General features: G+C 36.9%; 1 protein-coding gene across 1 annotated transcript; it reads left to right on the top strand.

The window, feature by feature from the left end:
• The first annotated feature begins 3,762 nt into the window (after positions 1-3,762).
• On the top strand, positions 3,763-25,852 carry LOC127813375 (phospholipase D beta 1-like). Its single transcript, XM_052354320.1, is given in 11 exon segments — positions 3,763-4,261; positions 4,375-5,416; positions 10,065-10,181; positions 10,641-10,835; positions 18,752-19,000; positions 19,087-19,155; positions 19,257-19,404; positions 19,702-19,850; positions 24,269-24,445; positions 24,561-24,758; positions 25,267-25,852. Coding segments are annotated over 10 exon segments (2,553 nt in total). The 5' UTR covers positions 3,763-4,261; positions 4,375-4,471; the 3' UTR covers positions 25,573-25,852.
• Positions 25,853-26,556: the final 704 nt, after the last annotated feature.

Genomic DNA, 26,556 nt, shown 5'->3' on the forward strand with positions numbered 1-26,556 from the left:
GTGTTATTACCTTGGGAGATGAAGGAGGTAAGGCAGGGGGTGATATGGTAGGAGTTAGAGGTTGTGATGGTGTAGGTGGTGGATTCAATGGTGTAGAAAGGTCACTGATGGGATGACTTGGTAAATCAGTAGCGGAAGAAAGATTTGATGGAGTGTTGTCAAGTGGTGGAACTCTAAAGTTGGAAGGAGATGGGACTAGGGGTTCAATATCAGATGAGTGTGACTATGTTGGGGTTTGAAAGATGGATACATCAGTTGGAGAAGTCGAGTAAGGATTGGACTGGAATGGAAAAGTGTCTTCAAAAAATACCACGTCTCTTGAAACAAAGATTTTGTTTTCTGTTAGATCATAAACTCGGTAACCTTTCTAACCGTGAGGATAACCTAAGAAGAGACATTTAGACGCACGCGGATCAAATTTGGTGGGTTTGGAAGGGTGAGTTGACGAGAAACACAAGCAACCAAATACTCGTAAATGAGAGTAATTTGGTGGTTTATGGAAAATCTTTTCGAATGGTGTTTTTCCTTGAAGAAGTGGAGTGGGAGTTCTATTAATGAGATATGTTGAAGTAAGTATGGCATCTCCCCAAAAACGTTTAGATAAGTTGGCTTGAAAAAGAATTGCTCGAGCAACATTGAGCAAGTGCCTATGTTTGCGCTCAACGACACCATTTTGTTGTGGTGTGTTGACACAACTAGTTTGATGAACTATCCCTTTTGATGAGTAAAAATGTTCAAGTTTAAACTTGGGACCATTGTCACTACGCACAACTTGCACTTTCTTATCAAATTGAGTTTCAACCAAATGAATGAAATTGATTAACAGGTTTCGTGTTTCTGACTTATATTTCATCAAGTATACCCAAGTGCTCTTAGTATGGTAAGAAAATATTTTGCACCAGTAAGTGAAGGTTCATGATAGCCACCCCATATGTCAACATGTATTAAATTAAAAGAAGGCACATTGGAGATAGTAAGCAAGGAAAAAGGCATTCTAGTTTGTTTTTGCCAAAGGGAAAATAGGACACTGATTTTCATCACAAGATTTATTTGCAGAAAAAGGGAAATAACAAGAAAACTTTGGTTGAAGGATGACCGAGGCGTTGATACCAAAGGTTGGGTGTTTGGCGGTGAGCTGAGTTGCAAGTTTCTTTCTATATTGGATTGAGACAATAGAGTCCCTCCTGTTCAGTTCCCGTCCCAATCATCTCTCCCAATCATAGGTCCTGTATGAAACAAAAGTGTCTGAGAAAGATAATGATATAAAATGAATCAAGTGCCAATTTACTAATAGAGATCAAGTTCAAATAAAAGAATGACACGCATAGAACGTTGTGTAGAGTAAAATGAGGAGTGAAAACTACTTTGCCAATACGAGTGACTTGAGCTGTAGTACCATCAAGTAATTTGACAAAGCGATTATATATAAGTTTCAAAGAGGTGAGAAGAGAAGGAGCATAAACTATGTGATCACTAGCACCACTGTCCAATATCCAAACATTTTTCTTGCCATTTTGAGTGATAGAAAAGTCTTTACCTAAGAGTTCATCATAATTTGAAACATTACTAGCATGATTGACCTTGACTGCCTTATTTTTGTTTAGTAACTCAACAAGCTCCTTTCATTCTTCCTGTGAGAATGGAAAATTGTTTCCATCAAATCTCTTGTGATACATGGAAGCCACATGGCTCCCCTTTGAACTTCCATGTTCTCTTTCCATGGCAGCCTTTCTTCTTTTACAATAGTCGTAGGTATGGCCCTTTCCCCCCACAGAAAGTACACTTGAGATGGGCCATGCAATTCTTGGTTCTGTGATTAGTCATGTTGCACTTCTCACATCTCACTTCGAACTTTATTGCATCAGAATCATGACCTCCCTTCTTTATAGCAAAAGCTGTCGCCTCTAGTTGAGCAATTGTTTTTCCATTCGAAGCCTCTACCTGCTTTTCATGGCGCAATGCCATTGAATATGCCTTGTTTACATTTGGCAGTGGATCTATTGCCATTGTGTTGCTTCATATTGCATCATAGTTGCCATTGAGTCCCATTAAGAACTTCATGGTCTTTTGGTTCTCCATATACACCTTGATCTCTTTGGCTGCATCACAACTACAAGGCGGAATCTCACAAAGTGCATCTCTTTCATCCCAGAGACTTTTGAGTCTGGTGAAGAAGGCTGTGACTGAGCTAGTGCCTTGCTCACAGCCATGGATCGCATTTTCTATGTCAAATAGTTGAACAGTGTTTGTATGGGAAAAATGCTCCTGCAATTTGAGCCACATATCCCTTGTAGTTTTGCAATGAACCACGCTGCCGAAGATTTCTTTTGACATCGATCCCAGTAGCCATGTCTTGACTAGAGTGTTGCAGCGATCCCACTACTGCTGCTCTTTAATCTTGGTAGTTGGCCTCTGAATGGATCCATCTACGAACCCCTTTTTGTTTTTGATTGTCAACGCCATACTCATGGATTGAATCCATGTTGTATAATTGTCTTCCATCAAAGTTTGTGATAGGAGTACTGCACCGGGTTAATCCGAATGATAGAGAAATAAGGGATGGTTGGGATTCTCCCATGGTTCTGGGACTCTTGAAGGTGCTGCCATGGGGTATTGTGTTTGTGTAGGATTCTAGGTCTCCAAGAGCTTTTGATTGATACCATAAAGAGAAATTGAATATGAAGAATTGATTTTCTTACATTTCACTAAATCAAGTTACATGCTTTATACAAAATGTTTACACATTAGATCCACGATTTATGGCCTAAGATTAAGTCCTACCATATACAAATAGCCTACTAATAGCTAATAGAATCAGTACAAAGATCATGTTGGATTCTTTCTTTTAACATCGTTCCATTAATAAGTTTTAACAGTAAACTAAATTTCCTCCTGTTACTGTTAACATAGACAGTAGAATTAGTGGGTTCAGAGACAAACACAGACCTATATTGAGAGCTTTCACATTGCGCTGTTTCGGATCAATGTCAGTCTAGAGTAAATCCAAGTGTGCAATTTAGCAAGTAACGATGTAATCAATAGTGGGTTCATAAGGAAAATTTGGTGTAACTTTTAAAATGTATGGATAGAGAATTTAATTTTTGATAATTTTAAGGAAAGCTAAGATCTGGAGCATTCCATTGGCTCATTGGTCCCAATTCAACTAACGCCCATTCAAAAGGCCAAAATTCCCACTAAACTTATTGCTAGAAATTTCTCCACTAAAACCTAAAGTCTAAAGATTTCCATCACCAAGACGAATTTGGCCAGCCGGGATAAGCCATTTTCCATGCGGTACCACAGCAGGAAGAAGCAGTCTGGGAGGGACTGGGAGCACAGACTACTCCATTTTGTGGGGGGTGTTGAAGAAGGCCTTGGAGATGGTTGCGAAGACAATGACTACTGCTAGAGCGTCCCAGTTGGGTGTCTTAAACCCATAGATGCTATTTTTTTTTTCCATTAAGGTCTCTCTATCTCTGTCATTCACATTTGCACAGACCAAGGGATTCATCAATGATTGTTGCCATCGCTATGGATAATGATATTTAATTTACTTTCTAACTTAATTGAGATGTAATTAATACCATTAATTAAAAAATAAATAATAGAAACGCACATGGCTGATGGCTCAAACCACGTGAGGTAAGAGGCGTCTACCATAAAAGAGTGCAAATTTACAGACGAATGAACAGTTTCCGCGCGTTGTTCTTGGGAGGTGCATCTGGTTTCTCCTTAGCCGCCCTCCCCACGTCTCTCTCTCTCTCTCTCTCTCTCTCTCTCTCTCTCGTGGAAGTCTTTTTCTGGTCTTCTCACCATGTGGGACATGCGAGTTGGAATTAGGTTATTCAACTCGAGTAAACAAAACCTAAACGATTGCTTTAATTTCTGTAATTCTCCAGAGAATTTTATATCCAATTCCATCAGCGGGTCCATTATATTACAATGTTTATACACGTCAAATTCCAGCTATTCAGCGGACTCGGTCAAAACTAATTTCATTGGGTATCTTCTTTGTCAGTGGTTCCTTCCCATATTTTGTATTTGTATTTTTTTGCAAAATTGCGACAGCCTTTTATCCGTTCAGTTCATATCACTAACCTCTCCCCACACCTCCAAATCTATTCTCCCTTCTGCATTTTTACCGTGGTGGCTCAAGCATTGACTTGCCTTTTTGGTTGCCACCTGCTAGCTGTTTGATCATTTTCCTCTTCGCAGGACGAAACCCAGATTCATATCAGTCCAGTACATCGTCATCAACAAGGTATTGCGGAAGTTATACCAAGAGGGTGTTTCTCAAAATCTATTTTTTTTCTCTCTCTCTCTCTTCTATGCCTGCTGCAGAAGTCATATTTTGACGAATTTTATTTGCTTTAGATCTTCTCGCTGGTGTTAAATATTCATCCTTGCGCAGTTGTGAAACTTGAGAATATCAAGAAACCCGATTTGTTTCAAACAGGACAAGTGTCAGTACATGGCTCAATCTGCGTATGACGATTCTTGGCCGGAAGACTCGCAACATGGTCAGGGCGTACAAAATCTGCCATTTAAGACCTCGAATGCTTCTTTGAAGGTCCGTCTATTGCACGGGAGTTTAGACATTTGGGTGAAAGAGGCCAAGAACCTCCCTAACATGGATATGTTTCACAAGAAATTAGATGAAATGTTCAGCAAATTACCGGGAAAATTCAGCAGCAAGATTGAAAACATGAGCGACCCGTATGTTACAATTTCAGTCTCCAATGCTGTTATTGGGAGGACTTTTGTTATCCGAAATAGTGAGAACCCAGTTTGGATGCAGCACTTTTATGTTCCTGTTGCACATTATGCTGCAGAGGTGCACTTTGTTGTGAAAGACAATGATATTGTGGGCTCTCAGATCATAGGGGCCATTGGGATACCCGTTGAGGAACTTTTGTCCGGCACAAAACTGGAAGGTACCTTCCCAATTCTTAATTCCAGCGGGAAGTCATGCAAACCTGGAGCTGTCTTGACTTTGTCAATTCAATACATCTCCATGGAGAAAAATACCCTTTCCCATAGTGGGGTTTCATCACATCCTGAGTCTCGTGGGGTCCCTGGAACTTATTTTCCTCTTAGGAAAGGTGGAAGGGTTACACTTTATCAAGATGCCCATGGCCATGATGGTGGCCTTCCAAATTTCAGACTTGACCATGATATGCAGTATGAGCAGGGCAGTTGTTGGCGTGACATCTTTAATGCAATCAGTCAGGCCCGTCACTTGATATACATTACAGGGTGGTCTTTGTACCACGAAATTTGACTTGTTCGAGATAATGCCAAAGCAGCAGAATTCACTCTAGGTGACCTCCTTAAAACAAAGTCACAAGAAGGTGTGAGAGTGCTGCTCCTTGTGTGGGATGATCCTACTTCTAGAAGCATTTTGGGCTATCAGAAGGTAAAAATTGAAACCCTCGTGTCATAATTATTTGTACTGTATTGGGATGCCCTTTATGTTTGAAATTTGGTCTCTACTTTGAATAAATGACAAATATTGATTACAAACCTCTATCACTTAGGTTTTATGTTTATGGTTGTTTTTATCTTATGTCAGATAAAGAATACTTCCCCAAGCAGTAGCCCATAACTCAAGATAGCTTGCTACTCAAGTGTTGAGTATACGCTAGTGGTCCCATTCTAACAAATATTAAGCAAATCTTGGCTTCAATAGTCTTTATCCTGATTGAATTCTAACATCCTCTGGAATGAAGGAACTAAACATTAACAGCAGAGATCCTACCAAAGAACATTCGTAAGCATGCTAATGATTAGTTATGTGTTTAAACCTATAACAAAAGGTCATTATATTAGATATAATCACATTTCTTATCTTGACTGAACATAAACATAATAATGCTTACTTCTCTTGTATGATTAACAATGTTAGTCGGATGAAATTCAGTGCTTCCATAGATAGAATATGTGTATTCGTTATTTGTCTTGGATTCTCTCCAATTTGCAATCAAATGCTAAAAGATTTTTTTCCAATCAATAATCACTTAATTGTCTATTCCTTTGAAGTTGATGTTTACATGAAGGATGAGGTCAATTTAGGTTTCCATTCCTTAAAGTCCAAGTTTCTTACCATGTTATGATGTCATATGAGGTTTTTTTTGCAAGCATTAAACACCCCCCCAGGGCATTGATAAGCTACCTGAGATAGTCTTCCTACTATTTTTGATATTAGGGCTCCATAATAATATAATTCAGTACTTTAGACTAAGAGTTGTGTGTGTGTGTTTTGTATTAATTTTTATTCTAAGCATTTATTCATTATTTTTTTATATAAGACTATTTACTAGGTGATTATGTTAGGCACTCAATAATCTCTGCAATTTTGTTTATCTTACAACAATCACAAGCCATAATCCTACTATGTGTGATTAGCTACATGGTTTCTAGATCTCCTACCATCTTTATCCATGGCCATATCCTCTATAAAGCCATTATATCCTATTTCAGGTTTAACAAATTTCCACCAAGTTTTTGTTAGTCTTCCTTTGCCTCTTCTGTTACAAACTTCCTTTATTTATCCACTTGCCTCATAATTGCATCTACTGTTCGTCTTTTCACATGTTCAAACCATTTTAATTTTGACTCACACATGCTATCTTCAATAGGTACCATCCAACCTTATTATGTATAATTCCATTTTTAATTTGTCTTTTCCTTGATGGTTGCACTTCTATCATAATGTCCTGATTTTATTTAGGCTCATATTTTGCATATATTGGTACTTAAGTGGCTAACATTGGGAGCTGTACAATGAAGATGGTCTTATAGTTAATTGTTAAAACTTTTCTTTTAGCTTTAAAGGTGAAGCAAGAGCTTCATGATGGAAAGAGAGAGAAGAAAATCGAGAGATAGAAAAATACCTCTTGCTGAACTTGAATTAACAAAAAATGATTACAAGTTATAGAAATCAGTTGTGAGGCTAGTTTATATACTAGCCTCAACCGCCTAACTAAACAACAATAACCTCATAACTATACGAAACAGATTCTCTACAACAGCATGCATAACTATATCAACACAACCACTGCTTAAAGCGGTTAACTAGACACTGATGCTTCCAAAAGGAGTCACCTTGTAGCATGATGAAACTTTTGATGACTTTTCTTCTTAATTTTTGGGAATGCCAGAATCCATGTTTCTCTTTTGGGACTTTAAGCCACTTGAATAAATAAAATAAAGGATGGAAGCACTTGATTGAGTAATATAAGGGATCAGCCACTTGAAACAATAATAGATCAGGGACTCGATTGAGTAAGATAATGGATCAGTCACTTATTAATTAATTCACTAAAGTCCCCTGACCCCTTGAGCAAAATTGCTTTCATTGTTATCTAATTGAAAAAGGTGGAAATTGAAAGCAACCATTCAACATAAGAAGATTTTTCTTTGTTTGGAATAATAAAATTATAGAGAAATCATATCTCCTCATGAGTAGTGTGACATGAGGTTGATTGAATCTCCAATTGAGATTTTTTTTTAACTCTTTTTGGATTAGTAAAAACCAGATCCGGCAGAGATAGATTTTCTTCATTGTGTTGATACATCTGTGATGGATTAGTAGTAGTGATATAGTCCATGGCCCATGGGTGGTTGTGGTTGTTCTCCCCCTCAATCCAGCTTTTATTTATATTTTGTTCCCATAGATGGCACCACTTGATGATACAAAATCTTGAACCCTCACGACCTAGATCGATGGAGAAGAGTTGCCATGGTGGATGAATCTGTCTTTGGACTTGCAAAATAAGTGAAGGACTGCCTGAGCTGGACTCAAAACCATGTCTGATGCTTAAGTTAGCATGAGGGAAAAATGTTGACGCATGGCCGTAGGCAGAATATAGAGGGAAAAGTTAATGAAGAATATAGAAAGAGATCAGTTTTTTAGATACCATTATGTGTTGTGAGGGGCTAATATTTATAAGCTTAAGAGTGCTCGATTGTAGGGCTTCTGAATTGTTATGGAGTTTCACAATATGGCATGATTAGCTTCCTGATATGGCGTGATATAGAATATATTCTGATCGAGGATGAAATCTTGTTAAGATGATAATCAAATCTGTTGAGATTACAATTATCTGAATTTCCTATTTGGTGATAATCTCCTTTTCCATAGGGGGACTCCTTGTGACCTTATCAACCACCTTTGACCATATTGCCACATAAGGAGCTGATATATGTATGAATGGGTGGGCTGGCCTTAGCCATGTGTCAAGTAATATAGTGAGGTGGTTATAACTGCATCACCTTGATTTTTTCAAAGTTACCCCAAAGACAAATTGAACTTTGTTTGCAATTAGTCCAATTTTCATTCAAGTTTCGTTGCATGAAAATCAAACTGGGTTCAACATTGTCCAACTTTGTTCTATGTTAGTTGAGGAAATTAAGGTTGACCAATCCAAGGACTCAAGTTTGGTTAAGTTGGTGGACTTAGCACATGAAGGTAAGACCAAGGAATTTTCAATGGACTCTGAGGGAGTATTAAGGGGCTGGACCCACTTGCGCATTCCGAATATCTGTAACTTAAGATCACAAGTACTCAGGGAGGCCCATTAGATCGTTTATATTGCAAATCTAGGTGTGAACAAAATGTATCAAGACTTGGGAACTTTTTATTGGTGGGATGGAGAACACTATTCGATAACAACAGGTAAATGTTAGCTGCTGATTCGCCATGTACTACCCTAGTTAGCAAGGGTGTTGATAACTCAGTGTGTAGCGCACCACATGTGGATCTGTTATCTATGGGGCTATGAGGTGTTTACCGCTTTCTTTTAGTCCATCTTGTTCAAGATTCTGGTTCTTCTTGCATAGTCCTTTTATGTGCAGCTCTGTTTTCTTGCATTCTTTATAACTTGATTCCTTTTTCCTGTTCAGATTGATTATCCTTGTGCATTATTTGCATTAAATCTTTTGCTGCATTTGTACTTTCTATACAACACTGACTTAGACTGACATAGGATGGTATCTCACCTATTCATTTGGGGGATGTATATATACGACTCATTGACTTTTGACCAGACACATGATGTGTTTATGTGATTAGTTTAGTTTCAGGTTCTGTTACCTGTTCTGATTATTCTGTGAGACATCTTGTAATCTTGTTCAGAGAATTCAATATGTGTTTTTTCAGTTCAGACACTGTCTCCTTTATTGCTTTCAATATATTATATGATGATCACAATTTGGCATCCTTTGAGGCTTACTACACCCTAGTAGGGGTAGTGCCCGTCATGGCCCCTACATTTGGGTCTTGACATATGGTTTACTTATAAAATTTTTGTTCTACATTTTAAAATTCAGTGCTGTAGTAAAGTGAATGCATTATTGTTTTCTTATTGGTCTTAATATTGGGTACTAGGATTCTGATATAACAAATTCAGGTCATGCTTAAGGAATTTTCTTGTATCAGTGCTTCAAGCTATGCTTTGAAATAAACATAAATCTCCTGCAAGTTCATGTGCTTGCTTCTCCTTGCTTTGCTCCACATTTTCTTTATTGGTTGATCATTTTTCCTTTCCTTTGTCTAATCAATTATTTATATTACAATCCATCTTCGTGTTATTTTATTTTTGTTTTTTTATCATCGGAGGTTTGGAAATATCTGGGGATTCAACATTATTGACATTATAAAATTGATTGTAGCCAAACTATCTTCTGTAACCTGTTGCTTCAAGATGTCAGTTATCTTGGTTCCTTATTGTGTTCATTAAACCCTATACCTTCTTGTCGTTTATTGTTTGAGTAAAGTATTATACTGAAATATCTTTATTGATCTATATGTTTTTGGATAAGGCTTCATTGTCTAGAAATAGTACAGTGGCCACTGTCCATGATATCTGTTAATTATAATTACCTTATTTGTTCTGTTTCTTTCTTTCTTTCTTTCTTTTTCTTGATAACAGAACTTACATCACCAAATCAACAAGCACTAACACAAGCATCAACTGTGGTGTCTACACTAACTTTTTACCCCACTGCTTGTTAACTTGATCAAAGATTCAAAGTATTTATCACCAGTGTTATATTCCTACTAGGATGGAATCATGCAAACCAATGATGAGGAGACTCGACGGTTCTTCAAGCATTCTTCAGTGCAAATTCTGCTTTGCCCTCGATCTTCTCGTAAAGGCCATGGCTGGGTCAAACAACAGGTCAGATGTAATATCTTTCCATAATGTTTCGATATCTCTGAAAATGCTGTGACTTTCACCTTGACGCTGCTACCTCTAGGATCTGAAGTGAGCATTCAAATTTGTATCATAGTCAACTAATGCAATTCCTGTTACAAATTGTATTATCTGAGGAGGAAGACTATTTAATTGTGTATATCAATTTAATTGTAATATATCACTTTAACACTCAAACTAACTAGTAGCGAGTTTAACTAAATGTGAAGTTTGGACATGTTGGTTTCTGCGGTCATACGTATAATGCATTATGAACAAATGTTCCAGGGTAAATTGAGATTTATCATTATTGAGACATTTTTTTCGTAATAGTTGCTTGTCTTGGTTGATTCTTTGAGTCATAATGGTTGATTCTTTGAGTCATAATCCTGGTATACCTTTTCCTGATGTGACATCTGCTATTGATTGCCTTACTGTTATCAGGAAGCAGGAACAATCTACACCCATCATCAAAAAACTGTGATTGTGGATGCTGAAGCTGGTGACTCTAAGAGAAAGATCATAGCATTTGTTGGGGGGCTAGATTTATGTGAGGGAAGATTCGACACTCCAAAGCATCCTATATTTCGGACATTACAAACTCTGCATAAAGATGACTACCATAATCCTAATTTTGTGGTAATCATTTGATCAAAATTCTTCACTGCTATTGGAATTAGAGACCATTAAGACCATGACCTCCCATGACTTACACTCAGTATCTTGAATGTAAATTATCATTATTGCCTTCTGCCAGTTGCAATTTGTTCCATCAGATAAGGCTAGGCATTCAATATCTTGAATTTAAATTATCATTCTTGCCTTCCAATTGTTGTAATTTGTTCCATCAGATTAGGATGGGCAGTTTCTGGAAGTCCCAATTAATCTACGCTATGACAGTAGCATCTAAAACAAAGAGTCCAAACTTAGCTACCAAGTGTTCCCCAGCTAAGGCAACCTACAGCTTTACTCGAGGAGTTATAGGATTTTCTCCCTAGTTTTTGTTGATTATCTCTGTCATAGCCGAGAGATAAGTGATAAGGCTGTTGGGAGTGTTTCAAATTAAAGGGATAAGGAAATAAGAGATAAGAGAAGGTTTCAAGGTAAGATGATAAGGTAAGGTTGTTGGGAGTCTTTCAAAATAAGGTGATAGGAAATAAGAGATAAGATAAGGTTCAAAAAAGGGGGGATTAAACAGTTCATGGAAGATAATTCCAGCAAAGATTAAAGTTTAAGTTTTATTATCTTTATTCAAGTGTATTCCTATATTTTAGGAGATATTTTAGAGGTCTTCGTGTATATATATAACACACTTGTGTTCAATAAAAGTTAGAGAAAGCATTCCTATTTAATCAAGTATTCTTTCTTCCTACTCGAGTGAAATATCCTTCATACTCAATTAATTCCACTAAGGTACTCGAGTAAAGCTTTCCTCCACTTAGGTTGTTTTAATTTTGTTCAGTTTTTCTAGAAATTAAGCTCAAGCTAAAACAAATTATGCGAATAAATTTCAAATTATATGATATTGAAAAACCATGTGGCAATAAACTAGCAAAGCAAGTAAATAATAATGAGTTAGTAAAGGGAAAAAGAGACAGGCGCCCAGTTTATACTGAGAGATCAATTTTGCCTAATTTGCAAAGGTTCCTCGAGATTTACTATTATCCAGAAATAGCTTTATTCCAATTTGATCTGCATAGTAGGTGGCCGACCTTTAAACATATGCAAAACACTCAAAATGGCGTCTGTGTAACACACTCAAAAAGTTGTCCCTCAGAACAATCTTGGTTTTGAGTTAGGGAGAAAATCCTCTTTGTAAAGAGATTTTTGAGTTTCTCTAATACAATAAACAAGGGCTAGTCAATATTCAAATATAATATGTTTGCAGAATAAAAGCTCACAACCAATAAGTCCCATTGAGTATATGAATGGAGCTCAAAGGTATAAAAGAGATAAAGAACTAGGCTTAGAAGCTTGGGCCTTCACTTTGAAACTATGATCTATTTTTGTAGATGAGCCCTTTTTTTTTTTTTAAAAAAAAAAAAGACATTTTTATAACTTTGGGTCTCAAGTGTAGTCATTGGATATCATTTTGAGAAGATCTAGCTGTTATTCTTTTAGGTTTTTCAAATTTTGTTATGGTGTATGAACTTTGTTCCATGGTTTTGACCTTATCTCTTTCATAACTTTGACATTTACTTAATCTTAAATTGTATCAAGACATTTATCGTGGAGCAAAACCATATGTTTGGACTTTATAGAATTGATACTGAGGTGTTTCTAGTAGCAATCTCTTATCTCTTTGCTCTGATGATGGATGAACTCACCAACATATCCTAGAAGAGGTGGATTTGTGTGTGTTACTTGTAGATGACATTGTCTTGGTGGATGAGACAGAAAATGTGTAAATTTTGAGCTCAAGGTATGAAGGGACACCTTAGAATCTAAATGTTTCAAGTTGATCATATCGAAAGTCAATATATGGAATGTAGGTTTAGCAAAAATAAAAACAGTGAGACTTGAAGATCAAATCATTCCAAGAAAAGATCAATTCAAGTCTATTGGATCAGTTATCTAAAAAGACAGAGAGAGTATTGAGAATGTTACTTATAGAATTAGGGCATGATGGTCAAATGGAGAAGTGCTTTTAGCATATGATGTGATTATAAAAATCTTTAAGGCTTTAAAAGAATTTTTATCAGATTGTATTACAAAACACACCAATATGAAAATACAATGATACCTCAATCTTCTCTAATTTATATACAACATCTTATATACACACAAAAAGATAGAAAGGCAAAACCCACAAAACAAGGATACATGTAACTCGTGAAACATGGATACATGTTTCCTCAATTTGTGGGATCCCATAAAGTATGGATCCATTGTCTCCATTTCCTTCATTTCTACACTCTCCCTCAAGCTGGCTTGAAGATATCTTCCAGGGCAAGCTTGCTCACTAATTTTTCAAATTGATTTTTGTGTAACCCCTTTGTATGAACATCGGCGACTTGATTAACTATTAGAATGTAGGGCATACAAATTATCCCATTATCAATTTTCTCCTTAATAAAGTGTTTATCCACCTCTACATGCTTTATCTTGTCATGGAGTACTGGATTATGGGTAATGGAAATCACAGTTTTATTATCACAATAAAGCTTAGCTGGTAAGGGAATGTAGACCTTTAAGTCCTCTAGAAGTCTCTTTATCCACATGACCTCACAAATCCCGTGGGCAATTGAACGAAATTCAGCTTTAGCGCTACTTCTGGCCACCACTTTTTGTTTATTGTTCCTCCAAGTGACAAGATTACCTCTCATAAAGGTGCAATATCTTGATATAGATCTTCTATCAGTAACACTACCTGCCCAGTCTGCATCTGTATAAGCTTCTATGTGAAGATGTTCATGTTTTCTGAAGAGCAAATCTTTTCCAGGAGTTCTTTTTAGGTACCTTAGAATTCTATAGACAGCTTCAAAATGTTGTGAATCTGGTGAGTGCATAAATTGACTTACTACACTTATTGCAAATGCTATATCAAGTCGAGTGTGGGACAGATATATGAGTTTGCCCGCAAACCTTTGATATTTCTCCCTTTCTACCACATCTTTGGCTTTGATAGGTTGAAGTTTCAAATTAGGTTCGATGGGAGTTTTAGCTATCATACACCTGAGTATTCCTGTTTCAGCGAGTAAATCCAGGACATACTTACGTTGGTTGACAAAGATTCCCTCCTTATATCTTGCAAACTCCATCCCAAGGAAGTATTTTAGGGGTCCCAAGTCCTTGGTCTCAAACTCATATGCTAGTTTCCTCTTAAGTTCTTCAATCTCTCCCCTGTCATCACCAGTCATTATTATATCATCCACATAGACAATTAAAATAGCTTTCTTACTGTCACTAGAGTGCTTGAAGAACATTATGTGGTCCGCTTGGCTCTGAGTATAACCATAACTTTTTATCGCATTTCCAAACCTTTCAAACCATGCTCTTGGAGACTGTTTCAGACCATACAAGGATATTTTTAAACTGCATACCTTGTTAGTGCCAAGGCTCTTCTCAAAACAGGTGGGAGGACCATATACACTTCTTCCTCTAAATTGCCATTTAGGAAGGCATTCTTTATATCAAGTTGGTGTAGAGACCAATCTTGGGCTACCGCGAGAGAAAGGAGGACTCGAATAGAGTTTATCTTTGCCACTGGAGCAAAGGTCTCTTGATAGTCGATGCCATTTGTTTGAATGAGCCCCTTGGCAACAAGTCTTGCCTTATACCTCTCTATGCTTCCATCTGCCTTACATTTTACAGTGAAGACCCATTTACATCCTACAGTTGTCTTGCCTCTCGGTAGCTCCACAATTTCCCAAGTCCCATTTTCTTTAAGAGCATTCATCTCATCCTTTACGGCTAGCTTCCAATTCAGATCACCTAGAGCATCCCAAATTGTTCTTGGTACATGCAAGTTGGAAATATTTGAAAGAAATGCCTTGTGGCTATTGGACAGTTTTTGATAGGACAAGCATTTGGCAATAGGATGTTTAGTACAAGATCTTACTCCTTTTCTAGTGGCAATGGAGACATCAAGATCAGACAAATCAACTGAGGAAGAATTTAAAGGAGTAAGTGTAGAATTACCCTGAGTGGAAGAAGGACCATCATCCAAAGATACCAATTGCTCAATTACTGGAAGGATATTCGGATCAATAGCATTTCTCTAAGATTTTCTTCTGATATAAAATTGAAACTCAGGTTTCGGATTACTTTGATCCGTTTCTAGTAATTCTCCCCCTGGTTCCGACTCCATTATGCTTGGCACCTGTGGACTAGACGCATCCTGTTCTTTATTGTTTTGAGCACCAATTTCCTTGTATCGTTTATCAGAGTGGAGTGGAGTGTCAATTATATCAGACATATTTGGAAGAGATTCAGAAATTTTCAAAAAATTATCTTTATCTTCTTCTACAGGTTTAGAAAAATGATCTTCTTCTACAATATTCTCCCCTTGAACATGATTTTTGGTAAAATAGGGTTGATTCTCCATAAAACACACATCCATGCTTATGTGAGTTTTTTTTATCAAAGGATTAAAGCATTTGTACCCCTTTTTCTAGGAACATAACCAACAAAAACACATTTTTCAGCCATTGGATCTAATTTGGATCGAAAAATTTGTGGAATGTAAACAAAGTAAGTGCATCCAAAAATTTTTAAAGGTAGCTCAGAGTACAACTGACACATGGGAAAAGTCTTTTTTAAGGAATTTAAAAGTGTCTCAAAGTTTAAGACTCGAGAGGGCATCCTATTGATTAGTTAGCAAGAAGTGAAAACAGCATCTCCCCGGAGATATTTTGAGATATTCATATAAAACATAATAGCCCTAGTTACCTCAAGTAAATGTCTATTTTTTCGTTCAGCTATGCCATTTTGCTAAGGAGTTTCATGATATGTTGATTGATGTAAAACACATTTTTTCTTTCAAAAAACCCCCTAAACATTTATTGAAGTATTATGTTCCATTATCAGACCAAAGAATACAAATATTTGTTTGAAATTGGGCTTCGATCATGTATAAGAAATCTTTAAAAACACTTGCTATGTCGGATTTCTTATTAAGCAACTAAACCCAACATAGTCTAGTATGATCATTGATAAAAGTTATAAACCATCTTTTACCAGATAAAGTGGTAATTTTTTAGGGTCCCCCAAACATCACTGTGAATCAAATAAAATGGTTTTGAAGGACAGTAAGGTTATGGAACAAAATTAACACGATGATCTTTAGACAAATGACAGTTTTCACATTGAAACTTAGAACAATTCACTCCTTTAAACAATTTAGGAAATAATTGTTTTAAATAAGGAAAACTAGTGTGGCCTAGCCTGAGATGCCATTGCATTATTGGATCAGAAACAGAGATTGAACTATTACCACTTAATCCATGAGCTTTTTTATTACCGAAGAAATCCTCATTGAAGTAGTAAAGTCCGTTTATCTTTCTAGCATTGCCAATTGTCTTCCCCGAGTTTTGGTCTTGAAATAGGCAATAAGAATCAAAGAAGATAATGCAGCAGTTAGAATCTTTTGAGAGTTTACTAACAGACAAAAGATTACAAGTAAGTTTAGGAACATGAAGTACTGATTGAAGATCAATACTTTCAGAGATTTTAATGAGGCCTTTGCTAGCAATAGAGGAAAAACTACCGTCCGTTATCCTTACTTTCTCACTACCTGAACAAGGAGTATATGAATCGAAAAGATTGGACAAGCTAATCATGTGATCAGATGCCCCTAAATCAATAATCCATGGTACAGATTTAAAAGAACTTGACAGGGCTAAAGTAGTTCTACCTGAATGTACCAAAGAACCATTAGGTGTACCAGGTAACGAATTGGTTAGTAACAATGTCGAGAATTGATTGAACTGCTCTTTGCTAAAGGAACCAGATGTGGAGAGAACGTCCGACATGGTGGCAGTAGGGACTGATGATCTGTTGACTAATAAGTGACTTCACATTGCAGATCCAGTCATCCTTTGCCCTTTAATTTGAGTTAGCTGGGTTTGCTGGATCTGTCTGACAGATCTGATAGTTGGATCTGGCCTAATGAGTCAACTTGGTTGACCAAATTTGAAGCGGGGCGGATTTGACCCAGATTTGACAATGATCTGAATTTGCTTAAAAATGTGACTAACAACAATGGAGAAATCCCACCAGTAGTCACAGGAGAACTGACCAAGTTGGACGTCGACGAGTAGTGGCCGATGGCGTCGGCAGCTACGGCAGTCGGCGATTGGCGGTCGGCGGTAGCAATCGGCGATTGGCGGTGGATAGCGACAAAAATACAGGGATCTGCAAGATCTGAGAGAGACAAGTCCAATGGTGGTGATGGCGTCATGATTGGAGTACTGGAGAGAGAAATCAGAGCAACAAACAGTGGCGGTGGTGAGATCTGATGGTGGCGCGTGGAGACAGCAATGGTGGCCGAACTTTGGGGTTAGGTCGACCTAGGTCGGTGACGTCAATGGCGGTGGTTGCAGGAGCAAATGATGGCTGGAACAGGCCTATAGTAGATGGTGGGCGCGACGGTGCCACTGGGAGGAAGAATTGGGGCTGCAGCGCGTGAAGGCTCAACGGCGGCTGTCCTTTGAGGGGGTGGCCGATTTGATGTCGGCAATGGTGATGGTGGTGGTGCACGACTGGCAGGCGACGGTGGGCAGGTCTTGGCCGTTGATGGCAGAGGCTTGTTGTGATGGAACTGGAGATGAACGCAGCCTCTGGAAAACAACGGACAATAGACCCCTTGTCTTCTCCGCTCTTGGCGCTCAGTGGCGAGTTCGTCTGCTCGAACGATGGCAGATCGATGGTGGCAGTGTTTTGACAGCAACGCCAAAACTTCTTTGTTCCTGGTGTTTTGACAGCAGCAGCCAACTTGTCTGCTAGAAGAATGGTAGATCACTGGCTGCTGAATTGAGCTCTGATACCATATTACAAAACACACCAATATGAAAATACAATGATACCTCAATCTTCTCTAATTTACATACAACATCTTATATACACACAAAAAGATAGAAAGGCAAAACCTACAAAACAAGGATACATGTAACCCATGAAACATGGATACATGTTTCCTCAATTTGTGGGATCCCATAAAGTATGGATCCATTGTCTCCATTTCCTTCATTTCTACAGATTGCTATAAGACCAACTCTGTTACATGGCACAAAATATTGGGCAATGAAACACTAATATGTGGAAAATATGAGAGTAATTGAGATAGGGTCTTATGATGGAGGTGCTGCCATACCAAAAAAAAAAGAAAAAAAAGAAAGAAAAGACAATTAGAAATGAAGTTATAGATTGAGATGGCTCTTATTGAGAATAAAATGAATGAGATGCGATTAAGATAATTTGGTCATGTGAGTAGAAGACCAATAGATGCTATGGAATGGAAGAAATTTGTAACAAAAAGAGGTAAAGGAAGACCAGAAACAGTTTGTTAAGAAACTCTTAGGCATGACAGTGCATTATAATGGGATAATGCTAGAATCTTTGTGGCAGACCTGACCTCATGGGATTAAGGCTTAGCGTGTTGTTTTTCTAACTTTTGGATCATATTTCACCTAGAAGCATTCAATTCTCAAAGAGATTATTTAGTAGATCTCCAAGTGTTCTCTGGAATGGCACAATGTTCATGTTAATCCATTGTCACAATCAAAATTCTCTGCAAACATTAGTGAGTCAAATTTTTGTTCACTTCTCCTTAACCCAAACATCATTTCAATTCAAAAAAGGAAAATATCGTTAATTGTAATATGAGCACAAAAAACATCTCAAATACTGTTTCATATCAAAAAAGAAAATGAGATGCTTTAAAAGTTATTTGTCAAAACATTCATCCAATATGCCATCATCAAAATTAATTGTAAAACAATATGTACCTTGGGGTTAACAGTATGGATTAGTTACATGGGCTCCATTTTAAAGTGTGTGTGACACTAATTTCTCTTGACCTTTCTTTTTCACAATCTTTGCCATTACCTGAATAGGGGCCTACTGTTGGATGTCCAAGAGAACCTTGGCATGACTTGCACTGTCGAATTGATGGTCCAGCAGCATATGATATCTTGACCAACTTTGAGGAGCGTTGGACAAGGGCTTCAAAGTACCATGGACTTAAAAAAATTAAAATGTCACATGATGATTCTTTACTCAAAATTGATAGGATTCCAGATATCCTAGGAATAACAGATGTTTGTTGCTTGAATGAGGATGATCCAGAAGCTTGGCATGTCCAGGTATATTATTTCAAGGAAGCTTCTTAAATTGGGTATTTCAACTTTTTAACTCAATTTCTCTTGAACGACTTCTTGAACAACTATAGGTTTTTCGTTCGATAGACTCCAATTCTGTTAAGGGTTTTCCTAAGGACCCAAAAGATGCAACAAGCAAGGTGAGAAAAAAATTACTAGTTTTTGGCTTTTACCCTTGGTTATTGGGATGTCCATCTTATTATGAGATGCTTATTCCTAATATCTTACTATATTATTACAGAACTTGGTGTGTGGGAAGAATATCCTTATAGATATGAGTATACATACTGCATATGTGAAGGCAATCCGTGCTGCTGAACATTTCATTTACATTGAGAACCAGTACTTTCTTGGGTCATCATATAATTGGGCTAACTACAAAGACTTGGGTGAGCAATTCTTTTTTGTCTTTTTTATGGATTGGAAGGGGACAAAACAAAAGGAGATGCCATTCTCACACCTTTAGAAAATGTAATGGGAAGAGTTTCAAGTAGAGAGCTGCTTGTATCTGGTTACTTCCTTGACCTATATTCAGTTCCCCATTTTTTATGCTCTTTGATTGCTGAAAAAATTAAAAGAATTGGAAATTGAAAATTTTTAGGAAAAGACAGTGTTAGGAAACTCTTGGTTTGATAAGCAATTAAGACAAGCATTTTGAAGTAATATATTTCTGTTTTTACATGCAGGTGCAAACAATTTAATTCCAATGGAGATTGCACTCAAAATTGCAAATAAAATCAGAGCAAATGAGAGATTTGCTGCATATATTGTCATCCCTATGTGGCCTGAGGGTGTTCCTACAAGTACTGCCATCCAAAGGATTCTCTTTTGGCAGGCAAACTTCAACTATTATCTTTAAAATTCCTGTTATGTACCATTTCTTGAAAATTTCTTAAAGCTCTATCATAATTGCTGCATAGCTGACTATCCAAAGAATAAAGAGTAAAACAATATACTGTTATGTGACACTAAATTCTCATGCTAAATTCATGAAATAAACTATTACCGCTGTTCCTATAAAGGAATGTCTGTATTATTTGCAGAAAGCCATCAGATAAAGAGCTACTTCAATTCCCTGTTCAATAGGAAGAGGGAGACTAAGGAAAATCTAGTAGGTAATTCCTAGGCATGAAATAAGATACATTGGCCTTACAGAAGTATGGTCATGGATACAAATGGCTGGAGAGCTAGAATCCATATAACCGAACCAACCAATTGAATTAACTCATAGTGTGTTGTTGTATATAGGTTTCTATAATTGAATAGTGCATGCTGAATAACACTATTATAGGTTGATAACCATTTTAAGGAACTGAATGGAATGTTTGGTTTTGTTGTGATCAATAAAAAATTGGTGTAGCCAACAGCTGTTGATACTGCATAAGTTTAAAAGGTACATTATCTGGAACTTTTTTTTGCCCCTCCTAAGACTTACCAATATGATTTTTATGTATTTATTTATTTATTTATTTGGTATTTTGAGGAAACAGTCTACACTTGGAACCAAAACTGATGCTGTCAATTAAGAATAAACTACATGACTAGCTTTGTGGATGGGAGAAAAGGGAGAAAAAGAAGACCTCATTTTTTTTGGTGTTTGGTTAAGTTTTAACATTTTTTGCCTCATGTACTTTATGCTTCTATGTATCATTTTTTACATCTGAAGTCAAAACCAACTCCTTTGAGCTGCTAAGATGAAAGATCTAAGAGTCAAAACCTTTTGTCATATGAAATTTATTGTTTTGCTGCATGGTGTACTTAAAACTTCATTTGGTATAAATAGTTCACTGATTAGAGGCTTATACCTACCTTCTTCTTTTCAATTTTCTCCATCCAATACTATATCAACATCAATTGAACATAAAGCCAATTGTAATCCTTTGCTCAGAAGTATGAAAAGATGCATTGTGTTTGAGATAATATTGAAAAATAAACTGAGTGGAAGTTCTAATGGGAGGAAATAACTTCCATGAATTTCATTAATCTGTGAGATGTAAATATATACACAAAAGTTCCTAGAAAATCTCCTAAAATTTAGGTCTTAGATTACAACAACATATTTTCATTTGTTTTAAGGAATATCCTTCTCTCTTTATCTCGAAGTCTTCTCTTCTTTATCTTCTCACGTGAAACTTGAATTCTTCCTCTTTATCTCTCTAACACTCCCCCCAATCTGGTGAATAGATATCCATCATTCCCATCTTGCCTCTAATGGACTCAAATCCTTGCTTTTGCATAGCTTTAGTAAGGATATTTGCTTCTTGAAATTCAATAGGAATATGAGTGAGACTTATACCTTCTTTCTCTATCTCTTGCTTAACAAAATGTCAGTCAATCCTCACGTGTTTCATCCGGTCATGTTGAACCGGATTACTCACAGTACTATAAAGAATTTTTGGAGAGAGTATTGGTAGGTGTAGGTTTTCAAGCATTTTTTCCACACAAATCACTTCACATAACCCTTGTGCAATAGCAACCCTATACTCTACTTTTGCACTACTTCTTGCAACCACTGATTGTTTCTTACTTCTCCAAGTTACCAAATTCCCCCATAATTTTGTAAAAAATAGGGATGTAGATCTACTGTCCTCAAAAGAACCAGCCCAATCAACATCCACAAATGCCCTTATTCCTCTATCTTGACTCTTCTTAAATAAGAGTCCTTTTCAGGGGTTCCTTTTAGATACCTTAGAATATGATATGCAATTTCAAGATGTCTTCTTGTGGGAGAGTGCATGAATTGACTTACTATGCTTATAGCATATGCAATGTCAGGTCATGTGAGTGATAGGTAGATCAATTTTCTCACCAACTGTCGATATCTTCCCTTGTCTACTTGGTATTATGTTCTGCTTTCTTCTTTGTTCTTCCAATTAGGCTCCAATGGAGTATTAGTTGGCTTACAACCAAGTTTACTAGTTTCTTTCAACAAATCAACTGTGTACTTCCTTTGAGATATAAATATTCCTTCCTTGCTTCTTGTTACTTCCATTCCAATTTCCCATGAAGTATTTTAATTCTCCCAAATCCTTTACTTCAAATGCAGCCCTTAGTTGCCCCTTTAGTTTCTCAATTTCTAGAACATTGTTCCTTGTAATGATAATGTCATCTACATAAACAATAAGGATTGTCTTTCTGCCATCAACTTCAAATTTTGTAAATAGGTTTTGATCAGCCAGCCCTTGTTTGTATCCTAATTGAATAATAGTGTCACTGAACCTCTTGAACGAAGCCCTTGGAGATTGCTTAAGGCTGTATAGGGACTTTTTTAATTTGCATACATTTCCTCTTGTGCTCTCTGTTTCAAAACCTGAGGGAATCCTCATGTACATTTCTTCTTCTAGCTCCCCATCTAGGAATGCATTCTTGATGTCCAGCTGATATAGCTTCCAGTCCAAATTAATAGCCAATGATAATAAAATTCTGATAGAATTAAGCTTGGCAACTGGAGCAAAAGTCTCTTCATAATTAGGCCCTTGGGTTTGGGTAAACCCTTGAGCTACTAACCTTGCTTTGTATCTATTAATGCTTCCATTCGACTTGTACTTTACTGTGAATACCCATTTGCTGCCAACAATGTTCTTCCCTTTTGGTAGATAGACAATATCCCATGTTTTATTAGCTTATAGGGTATGCATCTCCTCCATTACTACTGCCTTCCATTTTTCACCTTGCAATGCATGATATATATCCTTAGGGATCACTATATCATCAGTGCTTGCTATAAAGGCCTTGAATTGTGGGGATAGCTTTGTATAACCCACATAATTTGAAATAGGATTCTTAGTACGTGATCTCACCCCTTTTCTTAGAGCTAGTGGAACATCAAGATCATCAGCCCTGCTAATTTCCAATCTTTCCATGCTGCCATTGTCATCAGTTTATGGACATACCTCCGGATTTGACAATGGGTTTGGTGCACGAGGCCTTCTAGAATATACCAAAAAAGGTTTAACAGAAGTAGGATTGTCTTGATTTTGATCTTCTTGATCTCCTCTTGAATTAGGTACTGAAGTTTGAATTAAAGGCTGAGGTTCCAGAGCTGTCTCATTAGCAAGAGAAGTTTTCGAATTTGAGATCATAGGTAGAGACAAAGTGGAGTCCCACTGCTCCTCTGCATTAGGTACTTGCCTCTGCAGAGAGGTGGTTTGAAAAAATTATTGATTTTCTATGAAGGATACATCACAAGATATGATAAATTTTCAGGTAGAAGGGTGACAACATTTGTATCCTTGTTGGGTAGGAGAATAGCCAATGAATATGCATTTGAAAACTTTAGGTTCAAGTTTGGATTGAGAAGGCTGATGTTTATGAACAAACACAGTACATCCAAATACTTTAGGAGACAGAGTTTAGCACCCTAGTGTGATGGGGATAGAAATCAAGGAGGACACTCAAAGGAGTTCTGAAGCCAAGAACTTTGGATGGGAGTCGGTTAATAAGGTAGGAGGATGTAAGAATAACTTCTCTCCAATATAAATTTGGAACCAAGCTTGTAAACATAAGTGCCCTTGCAGTTTCAAGGAGGTGGCAGTTTTTTCTCTTTGCCATTCCATTTTGTTAAGGATTTTAAGGGCATAAACTTTGATGAATGATGCCATGTTTAGCTAGATAATGACTAAAATCATTGGAAAAATATTCCTTGCCATTATCATATCTTAACACATGGATTGAGGCTTGAAAAACATTGCTTATCATTTGGTGAAACCTCTTAAACACAACATGGGCTTCATATTTGTCTTTCATTAGGAACACCCAACTAACCCTTGTATGGTCATCTATGAAAATGATGAACTATTGAGTGTTAGTTAAATTAGGAGTCTTAGCTAGTCCTTAAATGTCACTATGAATAAGATAGAAAGGTTTTGTAGGTTTATATTCATGGTATCAGAACCGTGAATCTGATACCATGAAAAATAAACTGAGTGGGAGTTCTAATGGGAGGAAATAACTTCCATGAATTTCATTAATCTATGAGATGTAAATATATACACAAAAGTTCCTAGAAAATCTCCTAAAATTTTGGTCTTAGATTACAACAACATATTTTCATATTAGGATTAGCATTATTATAGGATTTACTTATTTGTTTTAAGGAATATCCTTATCTCTTTATCTCGGAAGTCTTCTCTTCTTTATCTTCTCATGTGAAACTTGAATTCTTCCTCTTTATCTCTCCAACAAATATCTTGTGATAGATGGATGGGCTTTTGTTTCTAAGTGACTTGTTAACCTGTGATGTAACTTATGCAGCATAATACAATGCAAATGATGTATGAAATAATTTACAAAGTTTTGGAAGAGGTAGGGCTTGAAAAGAAATATGAGCCTCAAGACTATTTAAATTTCTTCTGCCTTGGCAATCGTGAAGCTCAAGACAGAGAAGACATTTCAAATGCAGCAAATACCACTGCCAGTAATACTCCTCAAGTAAATTTCTCTTCTACCCTACCTGCCCTTTTGCATATCTCCTATGTGCTACCTATTTTAAAACTCCTTTATATTTCCATTGATCATCTGCTGCTTGCATCTCCTTTTTACCCAGGCACACACCCAAAAAAACAGACGTTTTATGATATATGTCCATTCAAAAGGAATGATTGTGGATGATGAGTATGTGATACTAGGGTCTGCAAACATCAACCAACGCTCCTTGGAAGGTACTAGAGACACTGAGATTGCAATGGGAGCATATCAACCTCACTATACTTGGTCAAACAGAAACTCCATTCCACGAGGGCAGGTATCGTCTCATATATAGTATTCTGTTCAACTATTTTGGCTTAAGATTGGTGGTTTCCCACGGACAACAATTCCAAGACTAAGATAAATCAAGCTTGATATCTTCCTATTATTTAAAATAGATAGTGCATCTAAATCTGGATTTTCTCTTTCTTTTCTACTGCTATTTTTCTATATTAGTGAATGTCTTCACTCATATGGATAAGCATTTCAGCTTCAAATTTTCCCTTTTCTCAATTTGAGCAAAGCTGTTGAGGTGAAACTGAAATGGACATAAAGGGCTCTCTCTCTTATCAATGTTATATGGCAAAGTATTTGTGAGAATTTTGTGTCACATGTCTAGGCTTGTGTACTTTTAAGTAATTTCTCTAATACACTCTGCAAAGTTAATTATCACTTCTGATGCATAGCCTTGTCAACAACTCTTAACACGTGTCTATTTTTATTTACATGTGTTGAACCATGCCAAATTTGTGACAGGCAACTCTTTTGTTACAACCCATTTGCAGGTCCATGGATATAGAATGTCATTATGGGCAGAACATATTTGTGCTGTGGAGGAATGTTTTAGACAACCAGAATCTCTGGAATGTGTGAGGAGGGTTAGGTCAGTGAGTGAGCTGAACTGGAAACAGTATGCAGCTGATGAAGTGACAGAAATGAAGGGCCATCTTCTCAAGTACCCGGTTGAAGTTGATCAAATGGGCAAAGTGAAGCCTCTTCCGGATTGTGAAACTTTCCCAGATTTGGGTGGGAAAATTATTGGGAGTCTTGGGGTAGGACCTATCAACATAAAAGAAAATCTCACCATCTGATCAAACCAAGCTTCCCGGCCACCAGCCTCATTCAAATCCATTATGCTAACACTGCACAAGATGTGCCTCTGTTCAAGTGCAATGCATGCCCAGTATTCATTCTCTTTTCCTTTCTTTTTTTTTTTCGTTTTTGTTTTACTATTATTAGGTTTTTTTGTGGTAGTGAAATGACTAGTGAAAGCGTTTTAGACGTGAGTGTAGGAATTCTTAGAATTCTTGTATATTTACAGCACATATTTACAGTTATATTTATGGTGAGTCTTGACACCTTGCAAGGAAACTATCAATCTATCTTCTAAGGAAATTAGCTATTAAGGAAACATAAACAATTAGGCAGCTAATTGATACAGAAAAAAGACTAACTGTACATTCTATATCTCCATTAGAAAACATAATTTTCTGCATTCAATGGTGAGCCAATTAGCTGAGTAAGTCTTCTATTTTTTTTATTCCAACAGTGACTCCTAAGCTTGCTTGTAACTGTAAGTTTCATGTATGAAACCATTTTTGAGTAGCTGATTCATTTTAATCCTCATGGTATGGAGAGAGATCAGCAACATTAAATGTATCAGCAATATAATAGTTTTAAGTAGAAATTAAATTGAATCTCACATTGGATGGGGACAAAGCAACACTCTTATTTGGAGCACTATATAAACCCCAGATACAAGGTTTTCTTTGTTATTATCTTTTCTCTAGTTGCGAATTCTCAAGTGTGTGGGTGTTCTATATTTTTGAGATGGTGATTTGGCCAATGGTAGCCGTAGTGGGGTTATTAACCTCGCCTAGATCGACAGCCTTCTAAGACGTCCCTGCATCACATACTTATGAGATCAGTCAATGTTTTTCAATAGGTATGTGAGTTTTGTGGCCTGGTTATACAATTGATCCTTCTGCTTTGGCTTTCTGGGTTGACGGATTTCCTTTTTCTTTTGTTGTGTCTTGTACTTGTAACCTGGTCTTCCGGTTCGTTTGGTTTTGGGG

The sequence above is a fragment of the Diospyros lotus genome, chromosome 11, assembly GCF_014633365.1.
Source record: "Diospyros lotus cultivar Yz01 chromosome 11, ASM1463336v1, whole genome shotgun sequence".
NCBI classification, from domain to species: domain Eukaryota; kingdom Viridiplantae; phylum Streptophyta; class Magnoliopsida; order Ericales; family Ebenaceae; genus Diospyros; species Diospyros lotus.